General features: G+C 38.0%; 1 protein-coding gene across 50 annotated transcripts in view; it reads left to right on the top strand.

Moving 5' to 3' along the window:
* Window positions 1–15,822, top strand: part of CLASP2 (cytoplasmic linker associated protein 2) — a 273,178-nt gene that overhangs the window by 196,620 nt on the left and 60,736 nt on the right. For 21 of the 50 annotated variants that reach the window (XM_043540698.1, XM_043540702.1, XM_043540703.1 and 18 more), the window contains 3 exons: window positions 637–700; window positions 11,411–11,574; window positions 12,150–12,228. In XM_043540698.1, coding sequence (XP_043396633.1) covers window positions 637–700; window positions 11,411–11,574; window positions 12,150–12,228 — 307 coding nt within the window. Of the gene's footprint in view, window positions 1–636; window positions 701–1,100; window positions 1,104–11,410; window positions 11,575–12,149; window positions 12,229–12,355; window positions 12,407–15,822 lie in introns of all 50 variants that reach the window. The other 29 variants (XM_037890139.2, XM_037890148.2, XM_037890167.2 and 26 more) reach the window with 3 other exon arrangements.

The raw sequence follows: 15,822 nt of genomic DNA on the forward strand, positions 1-15,822 counted from the left end.
GAATGGACACCCTGAGCCTCCATCAATGGCTTTCATGGCTACACTGCTATTTTTAGCATGCTAGCTCAAGCAGAACTAGCTCATGTCTGTCTACTTGCTTTGGGAAGCACCTTCCTAGCTGCTTTGTAGACATATCCCTAAAGACTAAGAATGTGTCTAAATATACCCTGTTTCATATTTTAGTTGTCATAAGTGGAAATTTAAACAATGTTTTGGTTATATATCGTTTTATAAGTGTTACTATAAAGGGACATTATTGGATTAAGTCATATTTAAAAATAAATTTTATCTGTATTAACATTAGATTATTAAAACTGAAATTTTTTAAATGACTTGTATTATTTGAGATGTTTAATAGCTACCACTTTCACTTTGGCTTGTAGTCAGTTTCACTGGTTGTTCTGTACTAGTACAATGCTATGTTATTTTGGTTGCAAATAGTGCGTAAGAATGTTTAAACTGAAGTTAAACTTCAAATTAGATTTCAAGCAAAAATGAAATATTTCTATTGAAAAGGTGTTTTTCAAAGCCTCTTAACCTGAACTTTGGGCTTGAAGTATCCAGTCTGTGTCCTTTTAAAAGAATTCCTTACAGTAGCCCATAGTTGACTAATTAATTGTTACATCATTTTAACAGTCGCGTTGAATTGAAAAGATTGTGTGAAATCTTCACAAGGATGTTTGCTGACCCTCATAGCAAGGTATGTTTTATTTTTTTCTTTTGATATTCCTCTGTTTACTTGTAGTCAGCACATTGAAATCTTGTAGATTAATACTACAGAACAATTTCTGTAAATGATATTAGTAAGTATTCATTTGCACACTTAAAATATTTGCCATAAAGGTGTATTATAAGCATTGAATTGTGAGAGGTAGTTATATGAGTTATTTAGGAACTCTTTGCAAACAGGTGGTGAGGCATAGGTATGTGTTCTTAATTTTCACTGATAGTGTTAATTGGTAGAATGTAAGGAAACTGGTGCTTTGATCCACTCAATTTGAGATTTGAAACAAGTTCTTTTTCTTTTATTGATATAGGATAATTGAGATAAAGTAAATACTAATTTATTGTATGTAAATAGAAATTTATTCAACATTTAGAGAGTGTTCAACATTCTTAAATATTCTTATAAGCTCATAGTGTTTCTTGCAAAGGTAAAATGAAAAGTGATTCTCACTCAGGAATATATTGAGTTTATCTGATGCAAGAAATATTTCAGTTAAATTGTACAAAATGAGGCTGATTAGCAACCCCAACTGTATATTTCAGATGCTTTCTAGCTTATATGTTTTTGAGTGATAATGCATTATAGTGTGTGTCTTCCTTTATTCTCATTGATAAATGACTGGTTGGAAATTAAGGCTCTATAGATAGTTTATATGGTTAATAATATTTAGTAAAATACACGTAAAGAATATATTGCTATCAATAATAAAACAATATCATGTTTTGTTCACATTATATGACTTTTTACAAGGCAAATATGAACCAGTACCTCATAAATCAGGATGACACTGTAACAATTATAATATTCTTTTGGGTTTCTAAGAGCAATTTTAACTAGCTTATTTTACTGAATCTCCACTTGTGGGTTATATTTTCAGTTTTGGTTGTTTGCCTTCTCTCTCTCTCTCTCTGTGACTCTCAAGTAGATGGACCACTGTGCCTTATTTAATGCTCCATTAATGAACTTAAAGTGAAATGTCTCAGACAACTGGGCACAGCAGTACAGTTGCTGATATGAAAATAAATATAAAACATTTTTAAAACTTCATGTTTATTTATAATTTAGGACTTATCTTGAATTGTAGGTATTCTGCCTATTGAAAGTAATCGGTACTCATTTTGTCTGAGATAACTTCTATCAATCTATCAGTATTGATTAAGTGATAGCAAAACACTCATAAAGTTTCACAGCAAAACAGAAAGTAGTTCATCTCAGTATTTTACAACTCTACTATAAATGTGTCAACTGATGGCTGCTGCTAATAGAATACTGAAAAATGCCTATAAAAATGTTAATGTACACTTGATAAACCTTCAGACCTGGGTGATACGTTAACTGTACTGAAATCCTGACTAATTTAAAGTAACAGTAAAGCACCAAATTTACTTGTCAAAGTTTGTCTGCTGTTTGCCCTTTTTACGGATAAGGCAGAGTAGTAGCCACCTGTGGCAAGATTAGAAATTTGGGAGTTTTGGGGTACACATGAGAACAGAGGCCTGAACATGAAGCGTAAAGGCCTTGAGGATCATAGGAAGTCAAGAGAGGAGGAAGCAGTGAAAATGGAAAAAGTTGAAGAATAGATGCCCCAGAGAGATCAAGTGAACAGCCCGAAGTAGAAGAGGGGAGGAAGAGAGCATGACCCCCCCAAAAAAGTAGTGAAAAATATAGAATTCCAGGAGATCGATAATGTGGTGGGTACTGCTGAAGCAAAGCAGTAAATGTATGAGATAAGCATCTTGTGTAAACTTAAGCATTATTTTGCTTGGTCATGCATATACAGTTTTCTTTTAGCAATATTGATCTCTAGAGCATTTATGTAAATTCCATAAATATACCAATGTTGATGAAATGGCATATTGCTGATTTTTGTCACTATTTGACTTGGAAGCTAGTTAATAAGAGTTTGGCTGCTGGATTACAAACATTACATCAGTTCGTATATTGAACTAATGTGTGAAAATTTTCTTTATATTAAAAACTTACTTTCCTTTGCAAAATATGCGGAATTAAAAGTATTCCAGCTTGAAATTGTATATGCGAAATATAGCATTCAAATTATTTCATGACAAGAATGTACAAAAAAACCAGAAGTGACATTATAAGCATGCATGACATCTTTTTTGGAATGAAAATTACTTTAAAATAGACACTGAGATGTCATAAAAAATTATCGCGTTCCATACGTATATAATATATCTCTTCTTTTCATGTTTACTGGACACATTGATATAATAACACGTTTTGTTTTGTAAACTGAGGTATCATCCATATTATAACTAAACCAAAGTTTTGTAACTGTACAGTAGTGACTTAAAAATATTTACAATTAACTCCTAGTTCCAATCACTGACTGTGTTGCCACCACTGGATATTTCCAACCATTAATTGTCCAGCAGCGCATTTCACAGCAGGATACCCCAACTTTAAGCATCAAAGAGTTAATGGACAATTAGGTTTTTATATTTATGTGTGAGGTGACCATATAAAATCTTTTCCAAGAGTTTTTCTCCCAGCTTCTACAGGAATTATTATAACTATAGTATGTAAAGATGTGAATGTCTAATTTTTTTAATGTGTTCCAGTACGTCTTTAACCTAAGTACAGTAACTCCTCGTTTAACGTTGTAGTTATGTTCCTGAAAAAGGCGACTTTAAGCGAAACGATGTTAAGCGAATCCAGTTTCCCCATAAGAATTAATGTCAATAGAAGGGGTTACGTTCCAGGGAAATTTTTTTCACCAGACAAAAAACTACACACACACACACACATACAGTATAAGTTTTAAACAAACAATTTAATACTGTACACAGCAATGATGATTGTGGAGCTTGGTTGAGGTGGTGAATTTAGAGGGTGGTATATTTCCCAGCGAATGTCTTACTACTAAATGAAGAACTAGCAATCAGCTGAGCCCTCAAGAGTTAATACATTGTTGTTAATGTAGCCTCACACTCTACAACAGGGGTCTCAAACCTGCGGGCTGGGCTATTTTCTCCGGTCCGCCAGCTCCCCATGGCCCCCCCACCCCCTCCAGCATTTACCTAGAGTGGCTCCAGCTCGGCGCACACCGGGGACAGGGCAGACTCCCTCCCTCCCTGCCTGCCTGCCCTGCCTCTGTCCTGCTCCGGGAAGCGGCCGGGACCTGGGGGGGAGGCGGGGGGGAAGGGGTCTGTGTGTTACCCTGGCTGCTCCTCGAGGTACTTCCCCCGAAGCTCCCATTGGCCACGGTTCCCCCGTTCCTGGCCAATGGGAGCTTCAGGGGAGGTACTTGGAGGAGCTGCCAGGGCGACACACAGACCCCTGTGGCCCCCCCTCCCCCAGGTCCCGGCTGCTTCCCAGAGTGGCTGGGCCGCACCCGCCCCCCAAACTCCTCGTGTAGCTGAGCCCCCTACTGCACCCTACACCCCGACCCTCTTCCCTGAGCCCCCTGCCACACCCTGCATCCCAACCCCCTGCCCTGAGCCTCCTGTTGCATCCTGCACCCCTCCTGCACCCCCTGGGGGCAGGGAGGGGGTGGAGTTGGGGTGGGGATTTCAGGGAAGGGGTTGGAATGGGGGCAGGGAAGAGGTTGGAATGGGGGCAGGGAAGAGGTGGGGAAGGAGTGGAGTGGGGGCGGGGCCAGGGCAGCAGGGGGGTGTGGTCAGTGGTACGGCCCTCGGGCCAATGTACTTGTCCTCATGTGGCCCTCGTGGTCATTTGAGTTTGAGACCCCTGCTCTACAAGGCAGCACGAATGGAGGGAGGAGAGATAGCATGGCAGACAGAGACACACACCCTGTGTGTGGGAGAGAGAGATGCGCATTGCCCCTTTAAGTATGCTGACCTGACTCTGAGTACATTCCCTTTAAAAAGATCCGGAAGTTGAGACAGCAGATGCGGTCCTTCCATCCTGAGCCCTGTCCTGTCCCCACCCTGCTCCATATGGAGAAGGGGTAAGCGGGGGGCAGGAGTAGGGGAGAGAGGGACTCCCTGACATTAGCCCCCCTCTGCATAGCAAGCAGGAGGCTCCCAGGAGCAGCACCAAGGCAGAGGGTAGGAGCAGCACATGGCAGTGGGGGGGGGGGGGGAAGGGAGGGAGGGACAGCTGAACTGCCGGCAATTGGTAGCCTGCTGAGCAGCTGCTGCACAGAGAACTTAGGGGAGCGGGGAGCTGATAGTGGGGCTGCCGGTCCACCCTGGTTCCAGGCCCCACCAGTTAGCTGCAACTGGCTGCTCTTCCTGCAAGCAGTGGACAAAGCAGGCGACTGTCAAACAACATTGTAAGGGAGCATTGTACAATTTTAAATGAGCATATTCCCTAATTGATCAGCAGGTAACAACGTTAATCGGGACGATTTTAAGTGAGGAGTTACTGTACAAGGAATTGCATAGGGAAAAATTAATGTTGTGATGTTGTTCTAGAAAAAAAATTGGTTTTAAGGAGAAAAATAAACGGGAGCAAACCAACTGCTTATTTCCAAACTATTCTAAGAACAGTTAGAAACATAATTTTAAATTTACTGTGCAAGTTTGAAATACCTTTTTTATTTTTTGTTTTTTTCTTCCATACAGGAACTTTGCATTGATGGCAACTAATTTGTGTGTTTTTATCTTTTTTCCCCTTTTTTCTTTTTGCATGCTGTCCCCTGTGTTGGAACTCTCTTTAGAGAGTAAGTTGGATCAATATTTGCTGGAAACCTAACCTTATTGCATGATTGTGAAATTAACGCTTTTTCTCTATTTTTTTCCTCCCCCAAAGAGTTCATGCAGTGTCAAGCCTTTCGCAATTCATATAGAATTATGCGTGGTAATGTTTTGAGATGTGTTTTTTCTACTAATGAACTGACCTTATTTGGTTATGCACTCCTGTTCTACATTGTGGTGATTGGCGCATCTGAAACTTAATTCATTTTAAAGAAAGATCTCAATTATAGTTATTTTTTCTTACAGTATCTGTTTATTTCTCCACTATCAACATGTGATTAAGATGACTGATTTCAGAATTTAAAATTGAATCATGAAAACAAAGACTGTATCTAGAGAAACTATAGCATGTGTGGATTGTTCCCACTATAATTAAAGTTTGAATTCTAGCTTCCACTCTAATCTCACTCTTTTGTTTTGATGCTCATATAAGTTTCTCAAACAAATTGTCCATGCTTTGTCTCAGATTCAGAGGTGTGTGGGTTTTTAGTTTTAGGGTTTTTTGGGAGCCGGGGCGGGGGAGACTTAGACAAGACAGGGTTTGAAGATAATTCATTAAATTTAATATGAACATTTATTTTGGGCAATCTGAGGTGCTCTATGAGCATATAAATGTTTAACCAACTTATTCAGCCTGCAGATTTCAGTATAAGAGACACCAAACCAAATAACTCCAGATCAAGAAATTTATGAGCTCCTGTGACAAAGAAAGCAGAGTTTGTCAGCTCCTGGCTCAATTTCTTAATCTTTAAAAACCACAAAAAAAAATCCACAATTAATTGTTATGATGGACTATCAAGCACTCAGAAGTTAAGGTTTCCCATAATAGTTGTCTGTGCTTTATATATGTTGTGTTTCATATTTCTGTTTGCATTGTTAAATGTAAATATTAGAATATTATTGTTATTAACAACTACTATTATATAGGGAGAGCTGGTAGTGACCGCTGTATTTAATTTGCGTTAAACTTCTCATTATAATAGATACTTGTGACCTTTTTGTTAAGAAGCTCATAACACTTCCATTGTTTGCTGCAGGCCTTTGAAAGCCTTTGTGTAGAGAAGTCTGGCTTTGGCCCTGCACCTGCCTCAGTTTTCCCTTCTGTCATGTGTCAAACAAAACACCGTATCTCATGTTTTCACAATACTGCTTCTTCTTCTGGGTGTGGCTTAGTACCATAAAATAATATACACAATCTTCCAGCCTTCTTTTATGGGTTCATTTAGTCCGTTCAGTTTATAATGGGCTTTGAGATCCACATAACCCTCCATCTTGGCTTAAAAGTTCTTCCTGTCCTTTACCGGGGCTTCCCCTTCCTAACAAACCTCAATGTTCTAAATCCTTTACATTTCTTTCTCCCTGCAGGTCCCTCAGCTGACGCTTGTCCCTCAACAAGTTGGTACTGTTCTTGCAGTTCTCTCTTCTAGGCCTTTTGCCTGGGAGCTCTGAAGAGTTGTCACCTCCCCAGCAAGCTTTTTTTCCATACTCTGACTGAATTCAGGCTGCCCTGATATTCCCCAGAAAACCTAGTTTCCAGTCAGATTCTCCCCTAATGGTGACCCCTTGCGCCTTTCTCTTAGGGGAGGTAACCTAAGCCTAGCACAGTTGAAGCTGAGTCAGAATCCTCTTAAAGGGCCAGCGTACCCTGTGACAGTATTATAGTATGCAAATTTAGATTCTGCTAACTGGTAGCAAAAGAGGTATCCACCAATAAAACAGTAATTTTGACTTTTTTCCAGTAGTCCCTTATAAAATTAATTTCTTACTTTTCTATGACGTCCAACAAACTGAAATATGCATCTTGTCCTTATGAAAGTACATTTGATGTAATAGTGTGCTTGATTTTAAACTTGTGTGTGTACATATATGTATTTACAAGTAGTAAGACAGAGCAAATAATTTTGTGACTATCTTTACATTATTTCTTCAACTTCAGAATAACTGAACTTGAAAATTCACATGCACTGTACGACATGGATCTTGCTTCACAAAGATCAGTCACAATTTTCTTTGAGTTTTCCCCTCCAACCAAGCTGCTTCTTCTTTTTTTTTTTTTTTTAAGGAAGGAAACTCAGACAAAACACTTAATGTAATATCATGGTTGAGAATTGAAAATGTACAAAAACCAAGAAATTGAAAGCTGTAATTTCCCCAGCAATTCTAACTCTATCACACTGCATTTATATAATGGTATAGATGTGTACACAGCAGTATAAAATATTAAGTATGTGCTGGTGTCAGATTTATAGTTGCTGTGGAAACCATAACTTCATAAAGTCCTTTTGTACATTTAATTCTCAAGCATGACATTAGCAGAGTTTTCCCCTTCCCTCACATTTAATAAATTGGGCGAGATGAATTCTCCATTGGTAAAAGGAGAGGTAAATTTCACCTCCCTTCATCATGAAGGGCCATAACAGCAACAGGAAAATTCATCCCCTTGGAAAGGACATAAGAATTGCCATACTGCATTAGACCTGAGGTCCATTTAGTCCAGTAACCTTTCTATGAGGGTGATCAGTGAGCTTCAGAGGAAGGTATAAGAACCATGCAGTGGGCAGATGTGTGTGGTAATCTTTCTCCAACATTAGGTTTCATCCTTTTCTATAGTTAGATACTGGCTTAAGTCCTGAAAAATGTTATTTAATATCCCTTCTATAATTTATCATAAACTGTGACAATTCCAGATATTCTTGCTGTCTGTAGCAATGTCCAGTATCCTTTCCTTTTTTCAGTCTTGCTAAATTCTTGCCCTCAACAGTTTTGTGTGGCAATGAGGAAAGGCAGGCAGTGTTTCCATGGAAGCACTCCCTCCTTTAGGGAACAATAGTTTTAATCTGTGCTGTGTTCCTTATTTAGTCCCCTGGCTATAGTGGGAATGCACGAAATCAATAAATACCCAAATCATAGTGTCTAATACCTGGTCTGCAACGTCAACACACCTTTTTGGGGTTGGCTATGTTTCCCCTAGCAAAAAAAAAAGTTGTGTTCAACCATTGCTGTTAAACCATTTTCTGAGACCAATGGAAGCTGGTGTAGACTAATGAATTTCTACAATGCAAAACAAAAAAAAGGTAGTGTTAACATACGGTTAAGTTTGAGAAACAAACATTCAGAAGTCAGGTAGTTCCAAATATTACAGCGGAGAGAGCAATCTTAATTCAGCCATGTTGCACATCCTATCTATATATCTATATCTCTCTCTATATATAGATATATCTATATATATATGTATTTATATTTACAAACAGAAATGCTGCTTTAAGGGTGTTATTTAGATTGCAAAGTTAAATGCTCAAAAGTTAGGAAATGCCTGATGTAAGATTAACCATAAACCCTTAATTTTTCCTCCTTGGGCATCCATCCTGTGCACTGAGGCAGGGGTCCTGGGGGTGGGGGGAGTGGAGTATGGGATCATGTAATAAAGGACTGTGGATAAAATTTTCAAAAGCACCCAAGTCCCATTTTCTAGAGTTTTTATAAGTCTATGTAGAAATTTAAGGCCCATGGATTATCAAAATTTCAAATTACAATTTTACCCTTACTATAATGTACATGTACAGGGAGCAGAATTCCCCAGGTGATGTTAAATATCACATTTCCGAACTTTTGCGTGCTCAACTTTTCAATTGAAGTAACACTCTTTAAAACAGTTTTTTGTAGTAATTTTCTAGGTTTGTTGTTTTGTGTTTAAAGAGGAAAAAGGTAAAGATGGGCAACTGGAGCTCTGTGTTGGGCCTGGGGGGAGACCAGCTTGGCCCTCTTATCACCCTTTTCCCCACTATAGCTATTTTGACAGCTATTTTGGTATTCCCAGGGATGTGTGCACTGCTGCGGTGGCAGCATGGGTCCAGCTCTTTAGAATGCTCATGTTCTGTTATTTTGACATGTTGCCAAAATATTCCTGAAGAATGCAAGTGACAGCAGGGAAATAGTGATATTTTAACGGTTGGTATTTCAGCCAAATCTAATGGAGTTTCTGGGACAAAGAAAAGGCACTTGGAAAGCCCTGTTACAAATCCAGTTTGCTTATAGTTATATGTAACTCAGACAGATTAATTGACATAATTTGATCATTTGACTTTCCAGTACTACTGTTTGGAGATTTGTATGTACAGATATAATAATTCTGCAAAACACATTTAGAATGGCCTACACAGAAATCTGTGTGCTATTGCTTATGTGGAATCGGAGTTAAAGTCTTGAGCTTGATAGCTTATTTTCTTGTTTTCAGTGCCCTGGAATTATCAGTGGGTAGGAGTGCTGGGTGTGGGGATCTTCTAATGTGGTTCTTGAGTAACTGCCCGACCAGGAGCAGCACTGGAGTAATGTTCAGCCTTCACCCAGTGAGAGAAACATCAAGGACAATAGATGGAAGGGAGGAGAATACACCCTACAATATTTCATTTTAGAGGGGGAAGAAGATGTTTTCTCTTGAGGAACGTTTTACCTATTTGGGACAGGAAGATGGTTTTTAATAGTTAAAATATTTAAAGTAGTCCTGAAGATTATACTGTTTGGTGTCTGTAGGATCCTGAGAGAATTTGAATGTATATGGCATCCAGTGCCTATTAATCAAGTGCCAGCCTCAAATACCTAATAATGGACACTTGTAAACTAATCATATGGATTTGGACCTTTAGTGTGTTGGGTATATTTACCTTAATGACCTTATGACATCGGTGTTAAAAAGTAATTTTAGTGAACTTATGCAACAGTATGTGTTATGGCCTAGATTAGGCTGGAATTCTGGCAGAATACATACAAATTGTATATCTAGAACATGTATGTTCCACTCCAGCATAAGCACACACAAATCCAAAAGCTAGTGAAAGGTCCTAAAAAGAAAAATAATGCCACCTAGCGGTAAATTTTATATACATACACTTAAAAAAAAAAACCCCAACCCTAAAATACTTCTTGATCTTAAGGTTGTACTATAAGTTTAGAAATTTGTAAAAAAAAAAAAAAAAAAAAAATTGTCATCCACACTTACATTTGGTGCAGTTTGCAATATACAAATTGACATAGGATGCATCTACACTGGATAAAAAAATGCAGCAGCAATTCTCAGCCCGGGTCAACTGACTTAGGCTCATAGGTCTTGGGCTAGTAGAGCTGAAAATAGTGTAGATGTTCCCACTCGGTCTGGAGTCCAGGCTCTGAGATCCTGGCTGAGTTTCAGAGCCCAGGCCCCAGCCCAAGTGGGAGCATCTGTGCTGCTATTTTTAGACTCAGAGCATGAGCCCCACAAGCCCAAGTCAGTTGACCTGGACTCTGAGAATTGCTGCTATGGGGGGTGGGAGGGGCACCATGCAGCATCAATGTACTCATAGATCATTTTCATGAATATTTGCTTCCCAACACCACTGTTCCAAAATGTCATAGATAGTAGCTAATATGTTTTTAGAAAGATTAACATTCCATATATTTCCAAAGGACATCATAATCAAAAATGTACTGCCGTTTTTCCTCTACTGGTGTGAATAATTTGTTTCAGAATGCTGCAAGAACGGAGGAGCCTGTTCCATTCTCCAAATCTTCTGTGGAAAGGAACAAGCATTCTCTTGATGCAGATCTCCACAGCTCATATTTTAATTAAGCTTTCTGTGGCCTCTTTGCTTTTTTTAAAAAGAGAAGCCAATTTTATTGTCAACGTAGAACTGACTTAATTACATAAAGCTTGAAGTGGAAAGAATTTTAAATTTAAAAAATAAAGTTGTGCCAGCCATCACAGTAAACATTTCTTTACCCAATGATACTGCATGGAATAGCTAATTGTCAAACTTCAGCTGAAGTTGAATAGCAATATTCTCTTGTATCACGGAGACCAATGAAAAGCAAGACAGATTGTTTTCCTGCTTGGCTGCAAATCACTGCCTCTGTTTGCCTTTGATTCCCCTACTGCTTTCTTCATCATTTGTGAGTTCAACACAGGTCAATGTCATTTCCTTTTCTTCCCCCCACCCCTCTCTCTTTTTCCCTTCTCTGCCTCTTTTAGGTGTTCAGCATGTTTTTGGAGACCTTGGTCGACTTCATCCAGGTCCATAAAGAAGATCTACAGGATTGGCTGTTTGTGTTGTTGACACAGCTGTTGAAGAAAATGGGTGCTGATTTGCTTGGGTCTGTACAAGCAAAAGTTCAAAAGGCACTTGATGTCACAAGGTAATACATTGCTGACAAAAATGTGCATGTAATTTTGATTGGCACCAGAGTATATTCCCACACCTCTCTTACTGTACTGTAAGGATATTGGCCCCAAAACAGAATCTGTTGATGGCTTTAAAATGTAACAAATGTAGTAATGGTGGTTTTCTAAATATCAGCTAATTTAAAGAATTCAAATTGTCCCGGCCGTTTTGAATGCTTAACATTGAAAGATGAATACAGAATCAGTTTTGTAGATTATGAAATGCACATCCTAGCAGGATTGGATTTAATAAGCCATACACTCTTGAGAGAGTTTGTTTGTCTTACATGTTATCACATGTAATTGCTTGAAAGTAGTAAGAACTTTTGATATATGTTCTTTCTACGTTAGCTGAATGTTTCTGAAAGTATGATATAGCATATCTACCCAGTGATTAAAACAAGTAGGCGTATATTGTAGTTTGAAAGGGAGATGAAGTTTTGATTAATTAATATAGAGAGAGCCTTTAAGTTAGAGCGACCACCTCTACAGTTACTAAATGCATGCCCTGTGCAAGTAATGCATTTTGCCTGATTTCTTTATTTTGCAGGGAATCTTTTCCAAACGATCTCCAATTCAGTATTTTAATGAGATTCACTGTCGACCAGACCCAAACACCCAGCTTGAAGGTAAGAATTTACAAGTCTAAATTGCAAATGAAATATTTGTTGATAGAAATTTGCTTTGTCTTACTGTTTGAATTTGTATTGCAAAAAAGGTTTTCACTTGGTGGATTTTGTTTTTATAAACTTTCAGACAGTCAAGCCAGCGCTGCAGGACCAGCTTCGCTCTTTTTGGAGCTCCAAGGTTTTTTGTCTGCATTATTGCCTTTTTTAACCCTATGTAAAAACTTTACAATGTTTGATAATTTTTATTTGTATGCATCCGTCTATGGCTACTAACCTTTGCAAGAAACTTTAAGCATGCAGATATTCAAGTTCAAGTGATATACTAGTTACAGAGCATTTGTTGCAAAAACAGCCCTGATAAGACCACACTTCAGTGAATACAGAAGCAACAAAAATATGGCCGCCTAACACCAAGCTGGTTATGCAAACTCACTCTATCAAGTCTTTTCTCATTTTATGTTTGTGATTTCCCAATCTTCTTTTCTGGATGTAGTTCTGACAATGAAGGTTTTTCCCTAAACTACTTCATCTTGTAGGTTATGGGCATATTTAAAATTTAAATAATGTTAATATTAACACATGTACCTAAATTTTCATTCAAAAACATATTACTTTTATATTTAGTGCATTATTTTATTTGTTAAGTTTTTCTAAAAGTAATGTGTTGCATTATATATGCACGCATTTTCACAGCTTACGAATATGTTGACATAGAAATGGTGGTACAACCTAAAATTAACTGATTTCTGTAGGACGTGTACAATTAGAGAAAAGGTTGACTTTGGTATAAATGCTGTAAATCCTAATAAGATTTACAAATAAGGCAAATTGGGGAAATAACAAGCATATACGAAACTGGAATTTTCTGCTCTATCCTGCACGAAAATTTTTTACACAATTTGGAATGTTATGCAACATAACAATGCACAAGATTACACTTTTTTCCTGTACACAGTGGGGCTGAAGTCACATGCAAATACCTCATTTTTTGTTTTTGTTTTTGTTTTTTGTTTGCAGCACAATAAAATGTATACTATTACTCACTCTGAGGACAGTTCATACTTTGACTACTATTACGTTGTGGCGGTGTATTAAACAGCGGCTGCTATCTCATGATCTGATCAGAGTTGTTGAAGAAAACAGATGAAATAGTAATGAAATCACACAATTTGTTCTGTAACATGTCCTTAAGACAGAGGTTTATTGCAGGAAGATTAATGCGTCGATTGCTGAGAGTTACTTTCTCCATAAAATTCTGATGTAATTACTAAAGCACGATATGCTCCCTTTTGTGAAGTTTATGCTGTAGATTTGAAAGAAAGCATGGACTTCCGGTATGAGGATGAGGTCCAAAGAGTGGAATTCCTTAAAGACTTGGAGCCAGAGCTTAAGACCGAGGAAGCCAAGGCCAAGACCATTCTCCTGATGACAGAGAAGAAAGTTTAAAAAAAAAAAGACTGATTTAGGGAACCAATATTGAGCAGTTATCATAAAGATTCATCAGTGTTAGAGAAATATAAGATTTCTCTAATAGAAGTTGGCTGGAGAAGCCACCTCTTTCTTAGAGCTGTGGCTTCAAATGATTGTCTCAATATTAGTAGTTTCAAACAGATTTTTAAAGAATTTTTTAAATATTACCTTTTTTGTTAAGTGTGCCGTTAACAGGCAATAATCTTGTCTTCAAAAATCCAAGAACTTATCATACCCCATTCCCTACCCCTCAACTTCTTCCTAAAACTTACTACTATCACTGAAGAGCCAGAGAACATGTTTATTAGAAGTAATCAAAAATGTAATATAGTAATAGTGTTAAGGATTCTACCTATCTGTGTTAGTATTTTGTACTGGTACCGATCCCCATAGTTCAGAGTGCTTCCTAGAGTTAATTGGATTGGCATAGCAAGATTCCTTTTGAACTTGATGGAGTCCAGCTCTTCTCCCTTCTCTGGTTTTCAGAAACTCTTCTTGAAGGGATGGTTATGTACCGGTGAGAGGGAGTGGAGTTTATTGGAAATATCATTCTTGTTATGATGGCAAAACTATATCAAAGAGGAAAGTCTTTTAGCATGACCTACTAGTCATCAGATTCTGGATAGCTCATCTCTTCTGGAATTTGTTTTACAGACACATCTCCCTGAGCCAAGAGTGCCTTGACTCTGGCTCACACACTGTGTGTCCTGGACTTTGTGTTCTGTGTTTTGTTCAAAGGAGCACAGCTGTCTCCATGGTTCATAGCGATATGGTTTCTGTTGAAGCTGGGACATGACCCATTAATGGCTTTGAAAATTAGAGGCAGGACCTTGAACTGGCCTCAGAGGTAGACTTGGGAGCCAGTGGGGGATCCAGAAAACAGGAATGATGTGCTTCTGCAGACCCAGTCCAAGTAGGAGGCAGACAGCCAGGTTTTGTACCAGCTAGTGTCTTTACAGTATTTTCACATTCATCTTCACATACAATGAATTAAAGAAATACAGTTTGAAGGTGACAGATACATAAAAAATACTGGCCAGGTCTGGAAGGAAAAAATGAAGGTTTTTAGCGAATATTACTTGATCAGGGACAGTGATAAATGATGTAGGGCAAATGCATCATGCTTATGTAGTAGTTTGAACAGGATTTTAATCAAATAAATAAAATGCATGACCAGGACTACTCAGTGTATTTACCTTTACCTCTAAGTAAGTTGTTTTCCCAGATTGAAGTTTTGAGAGAGGAGCCATTCTAGTATGCTTTTACGGATTTATTACAAAAATAAGAAAACAAATACAAATAAGTGATATATGTTACTAATTAATTTACTTCCTATTTCCCTAAACTAATCTAATCTAACACAGTGCAATTATCAGCTCAAGATTACAATTGAAATACAGTCAATAAATCAGTGGTTCAATTTATCTGGCTCCTCCCCAGTTACTATAATGATTAATTAAATCAATGTATAAGATTAATAAAAGAATAACTTCAGTACTTCACAAGAAATTTAAAGACAAAACCTTTCTTAAATCCAATGAATTGAGCTAAGAGTTTGCTAAAGACAGAAGCGGACTCTTGTTTTAAGGAAGTATAGCACTTAGAATGATTTCTGTGTAGTTTCCCACTTTAGTGTTCCACCTTAAGTTTCTCTGAACGTACAACCTATGTTAAAAACTATTTACTTAGCTTATTCCCCTTTCTACGCTAATAGTGTCTGTTGTCTTCCTGACACTATTACATAAATGCAAAAGTGATTCTTAAATCAAGCACTTAGCAGCTTTGGAGCTTTTAACCCAAACTAACTTTTTGTACTAATAACAGATTTGTGTTTTTTAGTGTCTACCTGTAGAAACTGCTAGTGACACACACATACAACCCTGTCTCTACTGGAAAGTTGGAGAATTCAGACATTTCTAAAAATCTACACGAAAACACTTTCACATCATTGGCTTCTTAGAGTCTCTAAATCATGTGGTTGATTTTAGTTGAGAATTAGTTGTTGCAAATAACTTCAGCTTGTTTTGCATGTGGGGATGTAACTTCAGGCTTTGTTTAACTCAGGGGTCTCAAAGACGCGGCTGCCCACAGAGTTATTTCCTGCAGCCCGCCATAGGCACTGAC

This window comes from Chelonia mydas, chromosome 2 (genome assembly GCF_015237465.2).
Source record: "Chelonia mydas isolate rCheMyd1 chromosome 2, rCheMyd1.pri.v2, whole genome shotgun sequence".
Lineage (NCBI taxonomy): Eukaryota > Metazoa > Chordata > Testudines > Cheloniidae > Chelonia > Chelonia mydas.